Below are 17,277 nucleotides of genomic sequence, written 5' to 3' on the forward strand. Positions count from 1 at the left end.
CTCCAAACGTTATGTTTTGAATGAGGGGGTATAAATACTTACTCCACTCGTCCAAGGGAGCTCTCTTGCCCATTTGTTCAGCTGAGAAACACCTTTAGAGTGCAAGGGAGAGCAAGAGCCAAGTGAGGTGATTGAGATTTGAGAATCCAAGATTAAGGACCTCATTAGTGCATAGAGTGTAGCAAGTGTGCATCCACCCTTTTTATTAGGCTTGTCGTGGTCAAGTGAGAGTTTGTGCTCGTTACTCTTGGTGATCGCCATCACCCAGAGGGCTCGGTGGTGATCATCCGACAGAGCTTGTGGATGACCCAAGTCAAGTTATGAGCGGCTGTAGGCGATTCACCGCGACGGAGTGTCAAAGAATCAGTCCGTAGAGAGCACTTGATCCTTGCGCGGATCAAGAGGGAGCTACACCCTTATGTAGGTGCTCCAACGAGGACTAGTGGAGAGTGGCGACTCTCCGATACCTTAGAAAAACATCGCCGCGTTCCTTTCCCTCTCTTTACTTTGAGTATTTATATTTGAGTAATTCATTTCATGTCTTTACATTCTTAGAATTACCATGCTAGAGTAGGATTGGAACCTAGGGTGCTAAACTTTTATGCATGAGAACAATTTTAGCAAGCGCTCCTTTCCCTCGCCGATACCTTAGAATTACCATGCTAGAGTAGGATTGGAACCTAGGGTGCTAAACTCTCCGATACCTTAGAAAAACATCGCCGCGTTCCTTTCCCTCGCTTCTTTGAATTAAACAGTTTTAGCAAGCGCTGTAATATTCGTCATGCTGAATTGCAATTTAGTATTGGGTAGACTTCCCTATTTGAAGCACAACTCAATAATACAGCGATCAGAATGAAAACGTGTGCGTACAACTGCCTTGTAGAAGAGAATGAAATTGTCATCAACAGATTCAGGTCCAACTGGAGTCTGCGTAAGCAGTTTCATCCTGGACTAACATTCTCGAGGGCACTAAAGTTCACAAGCAACAGCTACAATATGGATCCAACCACACATTGGATACCAAATTAGTTGCAAAACTTCTGTACAGATCAGTTACATCTTCTGCCAAGAAACAAGAAACAGAAAACCTTTTGAGTGCCGACATGTTTGGTATTCGCTGCAGTAAACTCAAGTATAAATCTATCCTGCGATTGTTAAACTCACTTTACCAGTGCACTGTACTGTAAACGTTTTGCTACCGTTGTTGGTGGTGTAAGTAATATTAGTAGCTTCAAACTGAACCCATGTGGTTCTTTGCAAGCTACTCCAGATCAGTGGTTCACATGCGGTGAGTGATGAAGAAGTTGAAGTCATGGTGCTGGACTCCAAGCTGCTTCAACCAGGAGTCTGCTGCGCAGAAGAGGACGTCCATCTTTCTGTGATCTCCTGTTATGGGGTTGGTCCAGAGGGAACCTTGTATCTTGTGTGCTGCGAGGCCAAATGGAGGCAGTGATACAGTGTTGCTCTTTTTATCCATATGGCCATTTTGTTTGCCGTTGGCAACTGGATGGCAACAATCATTGGTCATGGTCTCAAGCCCGTGATCTGTAAGAAACATAACACATGTTACTGTGGTTTGAAAACAGTACTAAGGTCATCACTGGTGCAGCTGCAATTAAGGATATGATGCAATATCAAATAACTGCCGGAAAGTCAATGTCTTAACATGCAAAGCGCAGTCAAGTTCAAAGATCTGGCTTGATTTGGACTCTAATATCATTATTTGTTTTCTTAGGAAGGACAGCTGGTGAACCTAGGTGCTTTTGCACATATTGCAATCCAAGCAAGTTTTCTCCAAAGATGTGTCTATGAACAACTCTTCCTCCATGTTATAGCATACGTATTTTTAGTCTTCAAGGAACAACTGCATGTCTAAGAATAAATTCTAAAGTCACGGAACATGATAAGGCAGTCTCTTTCCTTCTCTTTACTGAGCAAAGAACTGCGGCCACCAACTTTTTGTTTAAGTGGTTTCCTTAACTATACACTTAAAAGCTAAGACATGAAGCCTTTTGAAACCAGCGTTGACAAACTGGATGCAAAATAGCAAACCCAACAAAGCCTTGAAGGAAACTCTCATACTCTTGTAAGCTAAGCCATCAATTGATTTAAGAATAGTGTGGCATACCAACTGGTATGCAGTGTAAAGCATATCTTTAAGTTATATAATATGAATCTTTCAAGATATAGAAACGTAACTGAAGCATCAGTTGCACCTTTTCCAAATATACAGTTCATTGTTTGAAAACTAAAGACCACTCAACCAACCAGTTACAAGAAGAGTGAGAAAGCAACAATTTAAATTCCTTTGTTCTGGTCTAGGCCACAAGATTGTCATTCCTCTTTCTTAGTGTACATTAAGAAATATATCGATGGCTCAGGGAAATCTTTTCTAAGGTACACAGACATTTCCTGGGAATGATAATAATGTTGCAATACATATCATGTGATTTGAGCTTGAACAAATGGTAACTTTTTCACTCATTAAGCCCTAATGTTTTATATGCAAATAAGTTCTACCTCACAACAGAACAGAAGTATTGGAAGACTAGATGTTTATTAGAATACTGCACTAGAGGAGAGGAGCTGTCATTATATCATGTAGTCATGCTCTTCAAGGTACAACCGAGTTTTAAATTTCAACCAATATGCCAACACAAATATCCTAAACATCGTACAAGGGAAATCAACTCAAGGCCCTAAAAATATGGAGATTGTTGATAACAATTTCAATGGTTATACAATGTCTGTGTGGCATTGGTACAGAAGCCTATAAGAATAATAATCAAATTATTGTGCCATAAGAATTTATCAAAATGGTAGAGTTTAGTGTCTGATACTCTGATGTGCAACAAACATGCCTGAAACAAAACAAGGAGGAAAACATACCTTGAAACGAGGAGGAAATGGTATGGTAAGTTAGGAAGCATGCAGATAAATCCTTCACGCTGCGCTGGTAAGGAATGTGGTATATAGGGTACCTAGTTAAAGTAGCAGACGTGAATGATAATGCTAACCGCTATTATCACTGAAAAGAAAATCAACCAAGGATCGATTTCTGAACCTAGAAATAACAGTTACTATTTAGAAACAAAAGATCATCGAAGCACTCAAATCTGTCATCAAACTGCTATAAGGCACAGGTTTAGTGCGGTATGCAACTGCTTCATTCAATCTATAAAACTATTTGCAACGAGGAAAGCTCAAGAAGTATGATCTTATTTACAAACCTACTACATAATATAACTATTTCATCAACTAATTTTTGTTCTTTCAGAAGAACATAAGCAGTGGGCATAAATTTGATCATACCAAGCAACTGACATCCAGCTAACAGGTGAAAGGTCATCACTCTTCAGTGACGTCAATCCAGGAAAGCCCTGGGATAGTTCATAAACCTAGAAAGGGCAATGATCATGTAAGAGAAGCGATCCATACCACAGTGGAAATAAGGTCAAAAAAATCACCTTGTCGATGAGCGGGACCCTTCCATAAGGTGAACCTACTTCAAAGAACTCAAAGTACAGGTGCCCTGGACGCTTCCTATTGGACCATAGCACATCACAGTTGAACAATGATTCATCAGAGGTCGAACTCCAGGATCTCGACATCTTCTCGTTGTCCTCATCATCACTCCAGAAATCCATGCCATTATCTTCACCAAAGCTCCTGCAGCAAACAGAGAACTGGATTGGCCTACAGCTCAAAATCACCATGAACTCGAAATCTCCCCCTAGTAAGGATCTTGCCCATACCTGGATGCAGTCAGGGCCTTGTTGGTGTATAGCTGCATCCCTGACAGGTATGGAACATAGTACTGAACTACCCTCTCCCCTCCTGGGAGCTGCACCGTAGCTCCGGCGCCGTACGCGCTCCACTCATAGTACTGTTCCCAGAGGTCGGCAAGATTGAAGTACTCGACGCTGTCCATCTCAGCGTGGTGCCAGGCATCGGTCGGCAATCGTCCATTCGTCTGGATCAAAACGAACGGCGACTCACTTTCAGATAGGATCCGTCACCCAAGAGCATTAATGGAACAGTTGAAGAGCAGACGAAATTGACACAAGGAAACCGAATTCAAGATTGTTCTCCAGCTAGTAAGACTTGGTATCGTGCAAACAATCCTCCAAATAATTAAGGAAAAAAAAGAGTACTAGCGACGCAGAACGATGCAATTGGACATTTACCGTCAGAAAACGCAGAACGATGTATCAGTAAAACAGATGAGCCGTAATAAAACGAGTAAAAGAAAGCCCATATTTTCCACCCCACCACACTAGGCGGTGCAGGCAGAGAAAGGAGTAAATGACAAATCCGAAACGCCCAGGACGCCGCAGATCGACGGCGACCATGCCAAGCCCCGGCCAGAAAGCAGAAAGAACACCGAAGGCGAGAAGTTAACGGGGGGCAGTTGCGTCACCTTGGGGAGAATGTGCGTCTCCACGGTGGGGGTGATGCAGTCCAAGAAGCACTGCAGGTTGGACGGCGGCATCCCCTCCTCCACCCACTGCCCGCCCATGCGCCCCCTCCTTTCCCTTCCCTTCCCTCCTCCTCGACTCTCCACACGGCCCTCGTCTCTGCAGTCACAACCCCACAACAATCCGCGGCGCACCAAATCGCTCAAGGCAAACCAAGAAACCGAACCGGCGGCAGCAGCAGTAGGGAATCCAACCGAATCCTCCGGCACTCTGCGCCTCTCTGCAAGAACCGAAACCGTGCCGCTGGGAAGATTGAAGCGCGGAGGAGGAAGACTGGAAGAGGAGGGGACTTTATTCGAGCTGCGGAGGAAGGGAGGGAGCCGGAGGAAGGGAGGAGCAGCGGGGGGCGATATGAAACCGGTTTCGGTTTGCTTTGCTTCGCTGTGTGTCCTTCTCTTCTCTCGCTTTGCCTTGTCGGACTCCAAACCAAACGCCGCCCGTGATATCATCCACCCCACGTCACGCAGGAGTACCTGGGGAAGGGAAAGGGAGGCCCATTCCGTGGGCTGCCTGGACCCGGTAGTCCGCCCAAAGACCCGGTACGGTTTCTTGCGCGGTTTGGGTAGTGTGTTATTTAAGTAAGCTAGGAGTATATATATATGTCTATTTTAGAGGTTATTAAACCTACATGAGTTGTGACTTGTAAGCATGGAATGTCCATAAATGATTTCTTTCGAGGTTTACTCTTATCCTCTGCGCATTTATTCAAACCATAATAGAACCGTTCTGAATTTAATAGTGTCGTTTCCAAAAAAAATTCCCTTACTTGATTTGAGCATGTTTTGGAAAATTTTGCTTAGGTATTTCCCTAATTGTACGTATCAGGAACTAGAAGTTGATACGGTATGCTACTGTTTTTAGGAAATTTACGAATAATAATTCAAGTGTGAAATTTACGAACAATAATTCAAGTGCATGCTGATGTGATGAGCATATGTAATCGTCCGTGTGAGCGTTTCTTTCCTATATAATTACAAAAGTGATGTTTATTGTCTTTTTTCAAGAATAAGACTGTTCGTTGTTGGTTTCTGGACTGATAAACCTGACGGGTGCTTGTTTGTTGTGAGAGAAAAATACTGTTGGCTAACTGATAAGCCCTGACTGAAATCAACAAGCGAACAGGCTGAATGGTCAGTATGGTGGCCACACAAGACACTCTTATGTCTTTTCGGTTGATCTGTATAGGAGTGTAACTTTGTACCTGTGGATGTATAGAAGAGGCAAATCATTTTCACAAGGAAAACGTGTGGCTAGGCAAAATGCACAAGCAAACTAAAAACAAAGTGTCAGATTCATAAACTCGGGGTCCCTAATGGATCCACTTTCTAGCAAAAGCTCGGTCCAACAGACGGTATTACAAACGATACGTAACTCCTGGGCCGGCCCAGATATCTAACGACAGGCCGGAAGAGCGATCCAGTCTCCGACCGGAAGACCTGGTCAAGGAGGGGACGACGCTCGCTTCCGACTCCGACCCGCTTTTCCGACCGGAAGGCCTGACCAAGGAGGGGACGACGCTCACTTTCGACTCCAAGCCGCTTTTCCGACCGGAAGGCCTGGCCAAGGAGGGGACGACGCTCGCTTCCGACTCCGACCCGCTTCTTCGATCGGGAATACACCGAACCTCTGCTTATGGCTCTTCTCCGACCGACGCGGTCGGAGCCAACTGGGAACGACGGCCATGGACGCCCGCTCGGTGAGGACCCAAGAAATCAGGCGGAGCAGATAAGGTAAGGCGCTCAAGTCAACCGCAATACCGAGGACCGTACCCTGCACACCTATAGGACAGTACTGTCAGGCCATACCAGAAGGGTACTTTGCAGCCTTCCAGACATGTCAGAACACAAACAATATTGTAGACGTCGATATTTATCCTACAGTATAGTAGACGCCGACATTTGCCATACCAAAAGAACACGATGGAACCTGCCACATGCATCTGGACGTCAACAGTATTGTGGACGTCGACAAACTGTCTTGTACTCGACGGCGTGGGCAACAAGACTAGGGAACACACTCTCTCGCTCTCTTTAAACTTGTAAGACCATCCCCTTCACCTATAAAAGGGGATGTGCTCTCTCCTGACAGACCACGATTATTCTGACTCTCTCTCTCTCTCTCTCTGCTAGCTTTAGATATTCTGAGCACTCGAACAGCTTCAGGACTCTAGAACTCAAACTATACAGAGCATACGTTCTAATATTTAGCGCACATAGGAGCTCCCATCACTCTCGGCCCTTCAGTCTAGAGTTCGACTATACCTCTAATACCCCCTATCTTATTCTCACTCGTTTGTAACTCCACAACAAACTTCAAGCATTTAGGCCCAGGAATAAAGTCACCGATCGACTCAAACTGGACATATGGCACGTTGCCTAAACCAGTATAAACCCTATGTCATTGAGTGCTTAGCCACATCCGATCTCAACGTACGGCAAAACTATAAATATTCATTTGTTGGTCACTTTTCGCACCGACAGTTGGCGCCGTCCATGGGGAGGATGACGTACGTTCACGCTTTTGGTCATCGGATGGCCCACCTTCCCGCCATCTTCGTCATGACGGGCTCAAGCGATACAACTCACTTCGGCTCGCTGGAGTTTCCCACACTCCCACCTGTTGGGATGTGGGTTCCTCCCATGTTCGAGCCATCCCAGACCTTCCTCTTCGAAAGCCTAGACTTCATCACCGACTAGCTCGACGTCCTTCGCCTTTCACGGGGAGGCACTTGTCCTGGCGCTGGTCGGAGGAGTAGCGCCCTCCGTCGGCTCTGGGACACCCGGCGACCTCAATGACGAGACACCTGTGCTTCACTTCGAGCCCACGCTGGGCTCAAACCCCACTATGAGTAATGTATATATTGTTCTTTACACGTTATTTAATATCTTTTGCTGACTCTCTAGAGGGACCCGTTGTCCCCACCACAATCGCCATGCGACCAGTTCCCCTATGGCCTCGTGTCCCCCATGGACACGTATGCACGGGGCTCCGAAAGATGCGGACACCGCCCCCTCTCACATCCGAATTTGTGGGGATGGCGGGCTACGCTCCCGCCTATTTCCATGACCTCATGAATGACGAGGTTGAAAGCGACGGCTCCAGCATCGGCGACGTTATCGCACCTAGCCACCCTCTATTCCGGGAGCGTATAGGAGCATGGTGAGGAGTTATGACAAAGGCCGTCGAGCCAGCCACCACGCGCGCATAACCCAGCGAGCGGCGCCTGGGGTCACGCCTGCTAGGTCCAGCGCAACATCATGGATGGGGGAAACAATCCCCCATAGTTCACTCGGGCTGGCCAGAACATCGCCGCTGCAACAATGCTTCTGTGTGGCCTTTCAGAGCCTGTCGACCCCCAGAAGCAAGCGATCCACTGAAATCTCTGGGCACTGGTGGAAACCGTCGCCGTTCAACAGGCGGAGAGCTCCATGTCGCGACACCGACTCGCGGCCTCTCTCCCCACTGAGGAAATGGGGCGCACCAGCCGAATCGCTCCATCCACTCACCACTACTGTCGCCGCCATGGAGCAGGAGGGTGTGTAGCTGCACCATGGCCTGACCCGGTGCCCGCTCCACACCGACCACCTATGCGCGATCGCCTCGGGCCGAACCGAGATGTTCGTAGCATCATCAACAATCGGCACCAAGCCTGGCGTGATGATGACGTCCATCAAGGGGCGGTGAGAGCAGGCGGCATGGGCCCTGGCCGGACCATCGAGGGGAGCAGGGAAACGCACCCCAGGCATGGTCACCGACCGAACGGCCGAAGTCCTATCTTGGATGGCCTAGGACCATAGGCCTTTGGCCGTCGCATCTAGAAAATGATGTCTCCACAGTGCTTCCAACCACCTACCAACATCGCCAAATACACCAGGGAAACAAATCCCAGTATATGGCTCGAAGACTTCTGGCTCACCTACCAAGCCAGAGGAGTGGATGATGACCACTTCATCATTCAATACCTCTCCATCTACGTGGGGGGCATGTTCGAGCATGGCTCAAATTCCTCCCACTTGACAGCATCCGTGACTAAGCATATCTCAAGAGGATCTTTATCGGAAATTTTTAGGGGACGTATGTTCGCCCTAGGAATTCCTGGGACCTCAAGAACTGCCAGCAGGAGCCCAACGAGTCCCTACGGGGTTACATCCGTAGGTTCTCAAAACGATGCAACTCTCTTCCTGATGTTGTTGACGTGGATGTCATCAACGTGCTCCTCTCTAGGATAACTTGTCAGTCCTTGATCCACAAGCCTGGCTATCTGAAGCCCCGTACCACCCATGACCTGCTTGACATCGCCACGAACCATGCCTCCGACGAGGAGGCGGTCGGAGCGATCTTTAGTGGAGGCCGAGACAAGGGCAAGGCCAAGCGTGAGGACCAAGATGAGGGCCCCTCCACACAAAGGGGCAAAAAGAATCAAGAAGGATCAGTGCTGACCGGCCAACTCCGCTTTGGTCACCATGGCCGATCACATGGGCAAGCAGGGCCAGCACGACCACTTCGACAAGCTCATGGAGAGTCCATGCACCAACCATGCCTACCCCATGAAGCACCTCTATAAGGACTGCGAACTCCTTAAGCGCTTTCTGTGACAGGCCGGTGGACCAAAAGAAGGAAAGAAGGCAACGGCCAAGAAAGGAGGCATGGCAGGCAAGGATGGGGACAACTTTCCTAATCCTAAAGAATGCCTTATGATCTTCGGGGGATCTGATGCCATCTACTTCAAGCGCTAGCACAAAGTGCGCTACAGAGAGGCATGCATCACCGAAACGGCCATCCCTTCCTTCCTTAGCTGGTCAGAATCTCCGATCACTTTTGATCAGAGGGACCATCCTTCCCATATCACCAGAATAGGGTCGCTACCCGCTCATCGTCGACCCCATTGTCCACAAGAAGCGCCTCACCAAGGTACTAATGGATGGAGGCAGTGGCCTCAACATCCTCTATGTCGACACCCTCGATGCCATGTGTATCCCTTGGTCGGAAATCCACCCAGTGAGCTCTCCCTTCCACGGCGTGATCTCAAGACTGCAGGCATACCTGCTTGGGCAGATCGACCTACCCATCACATTTGGTGACTGAGCCAACTTCCACTCAGAGGTCCTCACCTTCGAGGTGGTGGACTTCCTAGGGTCCTACCACGCCATCTTGGGGCGGCCATGCTATGCCAAGTTTATGGCGATCCCCAACTACACCTACCTCAAGTTGAAGATGCCAGGACCGAACAGCAACATCACTATGGGTAGCACCTTTTCGCATGCCTACACGTTCGACCGTGAGCATTACGAGCTCGCCACTGTTGTCATCAACTCAGCCGAGCTCCCTCGGCTTAGAGAATCATCGACCCTAGCAGTCCTAGACTACAACAAGCCCACCTCCTCGACTGCCTTCCACCCACTTGAGGAAACTAAGGTGGTGGGGATCGACCCCACTGACCCAACCAAGATGGTGTGGATCGGGACCCTAGCTCCTGGCCAAATAGGAATACGAGCTCACTGACTTTCTCTACGCCAATCGCGATGTCTTCGCATGGAAACCTTCTGACATGCCAGGCATACCATGGGAGGTCACCGAGCATGCATTACGCCTCGTCCTAGGCTCAAAGTCCACCAAGCAACACCTGCATCATTTTGACGATGAGAGGCGCAGGGCCATAGGAGAGGAGGTCGCCAAACTCCTGGCAGCCAGAATCATCAAGGAGGTATACCACTCTGACTGGCTAGCCAATCCTATCCTTGTTAAAAAGAAGACCAAGAAATGGAGAATGTGCGTTGATTATACTGGCCTCAACAAAGCGTATCCAAAGGACTATTTTCCTTTGCCACGAATAGACCAGATAGTCGACTCCACCTCAGGATGTGAAATCCTCTCCTTTCTGGATGCCTACTCAAGCTATCACCAGATCAATATAAAAGAATCCGACCAGCTCACAACTTCATTCATCAGCTCGTATGGTTCGTACTGCTACGTAACCATGCCTTTTGGTCTGAAGAACGTTGGTGCCACCCATCAATGGTGCATGCAGCAATGCTTCGCCGACCAAATCGACCCGCTCGACCAACTTGATCAAGTCTAGCAGCTAAAACCAACAATCACCGTCTATGTAGATGACATAGTGGTCAAAACGGCTCAAGCTTGCGACCTGATCACAAACTTGGCCTGCAACGTTCGCAAACCTTCGAAGGTTCATCATCAAATTAAATCCCAAAAAATTTTGTTTTCAGGGTTCCAAAGGGGAAGCTGCTTGGATACATCATGTCCGAATATGGTATCGAGGCCAACCCTAAAAAATCATGGCCATCTCCAACATGGGCCCTATATGCAACATCAAGGGCGTATAAAGGCTCACCGGCTATTTGGCCACCCTGAGCCGGTTCATCTCCTGGCTAGGCGAGCGGGGGATGCCTCTCTACAAGCTTCTCAAAAAGACAGACATGTTTGTCTAGACTGAGGAAGCATAGTAGGCTTTGGAAAGCCTCAAAACATTACTAACATCTGCCCTAATCCTCGTCGCTCCCGAACAGGGAGAACCCCTCCTCCTCTATGTCATGATAGGCAACCACATGGTGAGCGCATCCCTAGTCATCGAAAGGGAGGAGCCTGGGACACCACCTAAAGGTCTAGCGACCCAGTATACTTCAGTCGGTGAGGTACTCACTAATGCCAAGGTTTGGTACCCCTAGGTGCAGAAACTTCTAAATGTCGTGCTGATGGTGACCCTAGAAGCTCCTACACTACTTCACCGAGAACGAAGTCATGGTTGTCACTTCATTACCACTGGGAGACATCATCCGCAACCGCTGATGCCATAGGATGGATCTCCAAGTGGGCACTCGAACTAATGGGCCATGACATCAAGGTATATCCCCTGCACCGCTATTAAGTCTCAGGCTCTCATAGACTTTGTCACCGAATGGACAGAGGTCCAGCTCCCAACCCTAGACGTCACCCACGAGTACTAGACGATGTACTTCGACAGGTCGGTGATGGCGCCCGTCTTGGGGGCTAGAGTGGTTCTAATCTCCCTAGATGAGAGTAGACTCCGCTACGTGATCCGTCTCCACTTTTTGGCCTCAAACAATGTCACGGAATACAAGGCCCTCATCAATGGATTGTGCATCACCATCAAGTTCAATGCTACGCAGTTGTACGTCCATGGTGACTCAGAGTTGGTCGTCGACCAAGTCATGAAGGAGTCCTCTTGCAAAAGCTCCCTCATGGCAACATACTGCCAGGAGGTGCGCAAGCTTAAGGACAAATTCTAGGGGATCGAATTACATCATGTCCCCTGAAAGGACGATGATGCCGCCAATTTTCTCACAAAATTGGCTGCCAGGCAGGTTTTGTCTCTAGATGGGGTCTTCATCAACAACCTTCATGAGTTGTCTACCCACGTCCTAGAAGGTTTGATCTAGACACACTCGGACACCAACCTGGCACTCAGGGGCTCCAACCTCGGCGCCTCCGTGATGACATCGCCCACCAACGTCGTCGTGGTAGCACTCGATCAAGCCAACTAGAGAGCACCGCTACTCGCCTACCTCCTCAAGGAGATTCACCCACCCAAAAGGACTAAAGCACGATGGATCGCTCGATGCGCCAAAACATTTGTCACATTCGATAACGAACTTTACAAGTGAAGTCTGTCAGGAATACACATGAAGTGCATCCCTACCAACCAAGAGAAATAGCTCCTCCTCGAGGTCCATGCTGGAATCTACGGACATCACGCAGCCTCAAGGTCGTTGGTCAGAAAAGCCTTTCGACAAGTGGATAGAGGTGAAGCCCATCACCAACTTTCGCTCGGAAGAGGCGGTCAAGTACTTCCTTGACATCATCTACCATTTTAGTGTTCCTAACTGTATCATCACTGACCACGGAACTAACTTCACCGGGAAGAAGTTCCTAGACTTCTATGATGGATACGACATTAGGATCGACTGGGCCTCGATCGGACATCCACATACTAACAGTCAGGTTGAGCGGGCCAATGGCATGGTCCTCCAAGGACTCAAGCCATGCATCTTCGACCTACTCAATAAGTATGCCAGGCGATGGGTTGCAGAGGTCCCAGCGATCCTCTGGAGCCTGAGAACGACCCCGAACCAATCCACAGGGTTCACACCTTTCTTCCTAACCTATGGAGCTAAAGTAGTGTTGCCCTCTGACCTCGACCACGGTGCCCCAAGAGCGAAGGCCTTTGACCGAGACCGAGCCATGGAGGCTCAATAGAACATGATCGACCTACTCAAGGAGGCTCATGAGATGACCGTCATCTGCTCTGCTTGCAACCAACAAACTCTTCGTAGGTACCATGAAAGAAAAATCAGAGGGAGGATCCTCGAGGTCAGTGATCTCATGCTCCGGAGAACCCAATGAACCAAGGAGAAACATAAACTCTCTCCACCATGGGAAGGACCCTATACGGTGACCGAGGTGATCCGACTGGGTACCTACTGACTGAAGGACAACAACGGCAACGTTCTCACCAACACATGGAACATCGAACAGTTATGTCTTTTCTTCCCCTAAAACTCAGTCTTACCACTTTCTTTTATTCAATGTTTGCTCCTACAAGCACCCTAGCCTGAGCACTCTCGGCCTGGGTCACTTGGGGGCTCCACGAGGATGTGATACCACCTCTCTTTTTTACTATCATACAGTAAATACTTTTCACCAAAACGAAAGGGTAGTCCGTTCCTTTAATTACCCTACATAACTTTGTTTTAAACTACCGACCGATCACACCCCGCCATGACTTACGGTTATGAGCAGCTAAGCCTCGTGGGCCACACCTGGGTTCTTAAGGTTATAGCCTATGGGTCAAATGGGCAGGTGCGAAAAAGAAAGGATAAAAAACAAAGCTATGCTAGGGTAAAAACAAGGAACGAATGGGACAAGCTTCCCCTTATGAAGTGATTCCATCACAAAATGAAATTAAAGTATTCATGAATACAAAAAACTATTCACACGAGGGCTCCCCCACAAACTTATTCTTTACATTTACTAACTGTTTCTACTCTAAATTCTATTGTGGCCGCCCGACGGCATCGGCTGATGGCACGGTCGATGAGGATAAGGGTTGCTCGCTTGTCAACGGGACGATGTTTGGCTCGGTCGGAGGCAGGATGATGCTCATCTACAGGCTAGATGATGTCTTCCTGGCGCATGCCTTCAGCCATGCTCGCATAGTGAGCCTTCATCACCCACTGTACGGAGACTTGCTCGGCAACCATCTATGCATATGGCACCAAGCTCTCCCCGAGCACATGGATGGCATCCATGTTCTAGCCATCAGCGTACCCTCTATAGATGGCGGCAAAGTCTAGGTCTGGGTGGTGCGTCGCCACTGAGGTCAGCACCCCCGACGTCCCGTAGAACATCCCATCGGAGATGAGCACCCAAACTTTGTTCGGGACCTCCACTAGCTAGACGACGGGCAGTGCTAGTGCTCGGCGCCGACCCGAACACCTCAAAAATGACCACCTAAGCGATATTGCTGGATCTGGTTGAGCTCCCCCTTGAGAGCACATCGCTCTTCAAGGGACTTTGCTAGCGCCTCCATGCTATGACCGATCGCCACCTTGGCTATCTCCTAGCTCTAGCTCTAGAGAACCAAGAATTTTGCCTAGTTCTAGAAAAAGGATGACAAGTTCAGAAGCAAAGGAAAGGAAAAACTAAGGCATCAACCAAAGGTGGAACATGTACATACTGAGGTGGATGTTCTCGAGGATGGAGAGTCCTTCCTCCTACCAGGTCACCTTCTCGAGCAGTCGAGCATTCGACTCCTCCGCCCCAAGCACCTGCCCCCGAAGCACGAGCACTTCTTGATCAGCCTCTGATCGAGCCTTCTACTTTGTCTCCAGAGTCTCTAAGGACTTCTAGAGCACCAGCCTCAGGTCTTTGCCTAGGTGGACCTTTGCTATGTCGAGTCCTCGCTTGGTAGCAATCGCTCGTTCCACCATGAGCAGTTCCATTGCCCGCGCTCTTATCACCTCGGTCGCCCAGTCTTAGGACTCGTGGTGGGTGGATTCCAGTTGGCGCTCAAGCTCATCAACCCGCCATGACATCATGGCTTCCCGCTCCATCCGACCATGTTCCTCCAGAAGGAAATAGGACTTGTGGATCGACGTCGCCTCTAACTCCTGTAAAGCGAGAAGCAAGCATGTTAAAACAACCAGTGGAAGACCAAGAAGTCAAGGACAAACATAGAAAATGCATAAAGCTTACCTCTGCGATGCATGGCAGGTCGACTAAGACCACCTGATGGACAAGCTCAACCCGCTCCAAGGCCTCCTTGAGCCTCGCCTTGGTTTGGGCAAGATCGGACTCCATCGATAGTCCTCTCTCCTTCAGGAAGTGCCAGAGCACCACCTCTTCCTCATCGTGAAGGATGAACCAAGCCTTCCTCGGGTCACCGGGGTTGGGCCACACCAGCTCGCAGATCGCCCCCAACCCACTAGAATTTCCAGCCATCAGCAATATCGTGTGATGACCGGACCATCGCCAACTCATGCGACAGAGGGATGGCTGGTGGCTCCACCCTAATGCCTGCCTCATCGGAGTAGAGGATCTTCACTATCTCGACTCCATGGCCCATTGGTGGAGGTTCTACCTTCGGCCTGGCCGTGTCTCCTCCTAACCCCTCCAGCTTTGACTAGGAGGGTGAGCCGTGTGTTCCTCCACTGGGTGAGACAAGGAACCCGATCTCCCTCCTCTCTTCCACCTGAGACTATAGGGGAGGGATCGCAAGGGTCACCTCTGACCCAACCTCCGTCGTCACCACCTGGATCGCTAGTCGTTGACACCATACTCACGATCGGCCAGGAGGGCGCAACCCCTAGAAGGGAAGGTTCGCACCACCGCCAGTCTGCTTTCCCCACCTGCTCGTCGGGACTCGCTGTAGGTTGGGTCTTCACTCCTCCCACATGGGAGGTGGGGTGATGCCCATTCCCATTAGTTCCTAGCCATAGTCAAATAAGTATAGGCCAGTCGCGCTCAAAAAACTAAACTTTGAGATAAAAAAGGAACATAGATGCATACCTGGACGAAAGCGGCAGGGCCCTAAAGCCTCGACCCGCTGGCAATGAGCCCACCGGACGAGGACCGCTCATAGGTCGCCACCCACACCCCCTCACATTGATCGAGGGAGGAGCCGACCTGGTTGGTTCCTGATTGGCCCGTGAGTCGCCGCAACCGCTGGCTCATGGCGCACCCGCTGGGGCAACTGATGGGGCATCTCCTCATTGTGGGTCACGTGCACGCACCGACCCCAAAGATGCAGGGGTACGAGTATGCTCCTCCGATCGGCCGGCGTGCCCCACCATGCTCAGAGCATGGGGGCGAAGCCAACGATGCCTCCAAAGGGTGCTGCGACCATGCCCGCTTCGCCTCTCGCTCAACGGCGGCGTTCGAGCTCACGATGCACTTCCTTGATGTGGGAACATCGACAGTGCCTCTCTGTATCCCGCCCACCACCAACAGGACGTGGCCATAGGTGCATGACCCTCCACTGAGGTCGCGACTGACGCCCCTATCTCCAGTCATCCTTGGAGGTGCTCAGTGTCGCCACCCATCTTCGTGGGCTCCTCTGACTTGACCTCTGCCTCCACGTCGCTCTGGTTTTCAATGGCCCTGCACCCATCGAGCGATCTCCTTCTCCTTCTCGTGACTCTTTCGAGCCTTCTCAGCTCTCTTCTTCTTTTTGGCAACCTGCTACCTCTTTTAGAGTGGCTTGCCGAGCTGCACCCTCTAGCCCCCTAGGAAGATGCGGTCGGGACTTGTAACACACAAGTTCCTATGAAACGAATGACTTATAGTCAAAATATAGGAGAGAAAAAGGGAAAAAAGGACATGAAATAAGAAGAGGGGAGCATACCAGATTAGGACAGCTTTGTGGCATGAAGAGGTCCTGGGCTTTCCTTCAAGGGACTATTTGTCCCTCAGTTGCAGCACCCAGTCGAGTTAACTCTAGACTTTGTCCTTCGCCAACTTTTCCGAAGATGTGTGGTCGGGATCTGTTGGGCCAAAGTAGGCCCACATCGGTCGCCTCCTCTCCACCAGCAGGGCGACTCAACTGATGGAAGAAGGTGTGGAACACCCATAGCTCATCAAGGCCATGCTACACTAGCTTCTAGAGCTCTACCTCAATGACATCTAGCTTATTCTACCGAACTAGAGGGACCCCACGATCAGCTCTCCTGCCTCTCTAGCCTTCTTCCGGTGAACGGCGGGAATGGCGCCTCCACTAGGCTCCTGATGTAGAACCACTCCCCATGCCACCCCTGATTGGAGTCATAGGGGGAGTACTGTGGGATAGGAGCCCGATGGCCTTGGCTTATTCTACAAGGCGAAGCCCCCAACCGCATGTGGTTCTAGGTGGCTTCCCCTCCAACAAGGCTCACTCGATGAAGATCCATTGGAAGAGGTCTACGTGTGGCTCCATACCAAGGAAGGCCTCATAGATGGTGACAAAGCCAGCAACATGCAGCACCCTAGTCGGATTGAGGTGTTGTAGCTCTAGGACCCAGTTGTTGAGGAGCCCGTGCAAGAACCAGTGCATAGGATATCCTAGCCCACGCTCATGGAAAGCGAGGAAGGAAATGACCTCATCAGCCTGAGGTCGTAGAATGGCTTCCCCTAGCGCAGAAGCCCTCCAATGCGCCACCTCCTTCGGTGGAACCAACCCCTTCTCGGTGAAGATAGCCAACACCACCTCATCTATGTTGGATGGCCTCTAGTTTGACATCACGCTCTAGATTCATGAATGGATCTGTGAGTTCTCCTCTTCCTCGCT

At 49.8% G+C, this 17,277-nt stretch overlaps 1 protein-coding gene across 2 annotated transcripts; it reads right to left on the bottom strand.

The window, feature by feature from the left end:
• Nucleotides 1-849: 849 nt before the first annotated feature.
• LOC136538903 (uncharacterized) lies at nt 850-4,946 on the bottom strand. 2 transcript variants are annotated; one of them, XR_010779482.1, is made up of 7 exons: nt 4,421-4,946; nt 3,756-3,973; nt 3,468-3,669; nt 3,313-3,398; nt 2,890-2,981; nt 1,165-1,545; nt 850-1,062 (listed from the first exon to the last, which is right to left on the bottom strand). XR_010779482.1 is itself a non-coding variant. In XM_066530831.1 (6 exons), exons 1-6 carry the CDS (start codon nt 4,925-4,927, stop codon nt 1,280-1,282), a joined length of 1,371 nt encoding a protein of 456 aa, XP_066386928.1. In that variant the 5' UTR covers nt 4,928-4,945; the 3' UTR covers nt 850-1,279. The 2 variants fall into 2 exon arrangements, 1 of the variants encoding a protein (XP_066386928.1); XM_066530831.1 differs by having other exon boundaries at nt 850-1,545; nt 4,421-4,945.
• Between the last annotated feature and the right edge of the window lie 12,331 nt (nt 4,947-17,277).

The sequence above is a fragment of the Miscanthus floridulus genome, chromosome 2 (assembly GCF_019320115.1).
Source record: "Miscanthus floridulus cultivar M001 chromosome 2, ASM1932011v1, whole genome shotgun sequence".
Lineage (NCBI taxonomy): Eukaryota > Viridiplantae > Streptophyta > Magnoliopsida > Poales > Poaceae > Miscanthus > Miscanthus floridulus.

Coding starts and splice junctions, on each gene's coding strand:
- LOC136538903 (XM_066530831.1), bottom strand. CDS start 4,927: ATGATATCACGGGCGGCGTTTGGTTTGGAGTCCGACAAGGCAAAGCGA. Junction 3,974..4,420: donor AGACGCACATTCTCCCCAAG/GTGACGCAACTG, acceptor GTTTTGATCCAG/ACGAATGGACGATTGCCGAC. Junction 3,670..3,755: donor AAGGCCCTGACTGCATCCAG/GTATGGGCAAGA, acceptor TGTTTGCTGCAG/GAGCTTTGGTGAAGATAATG.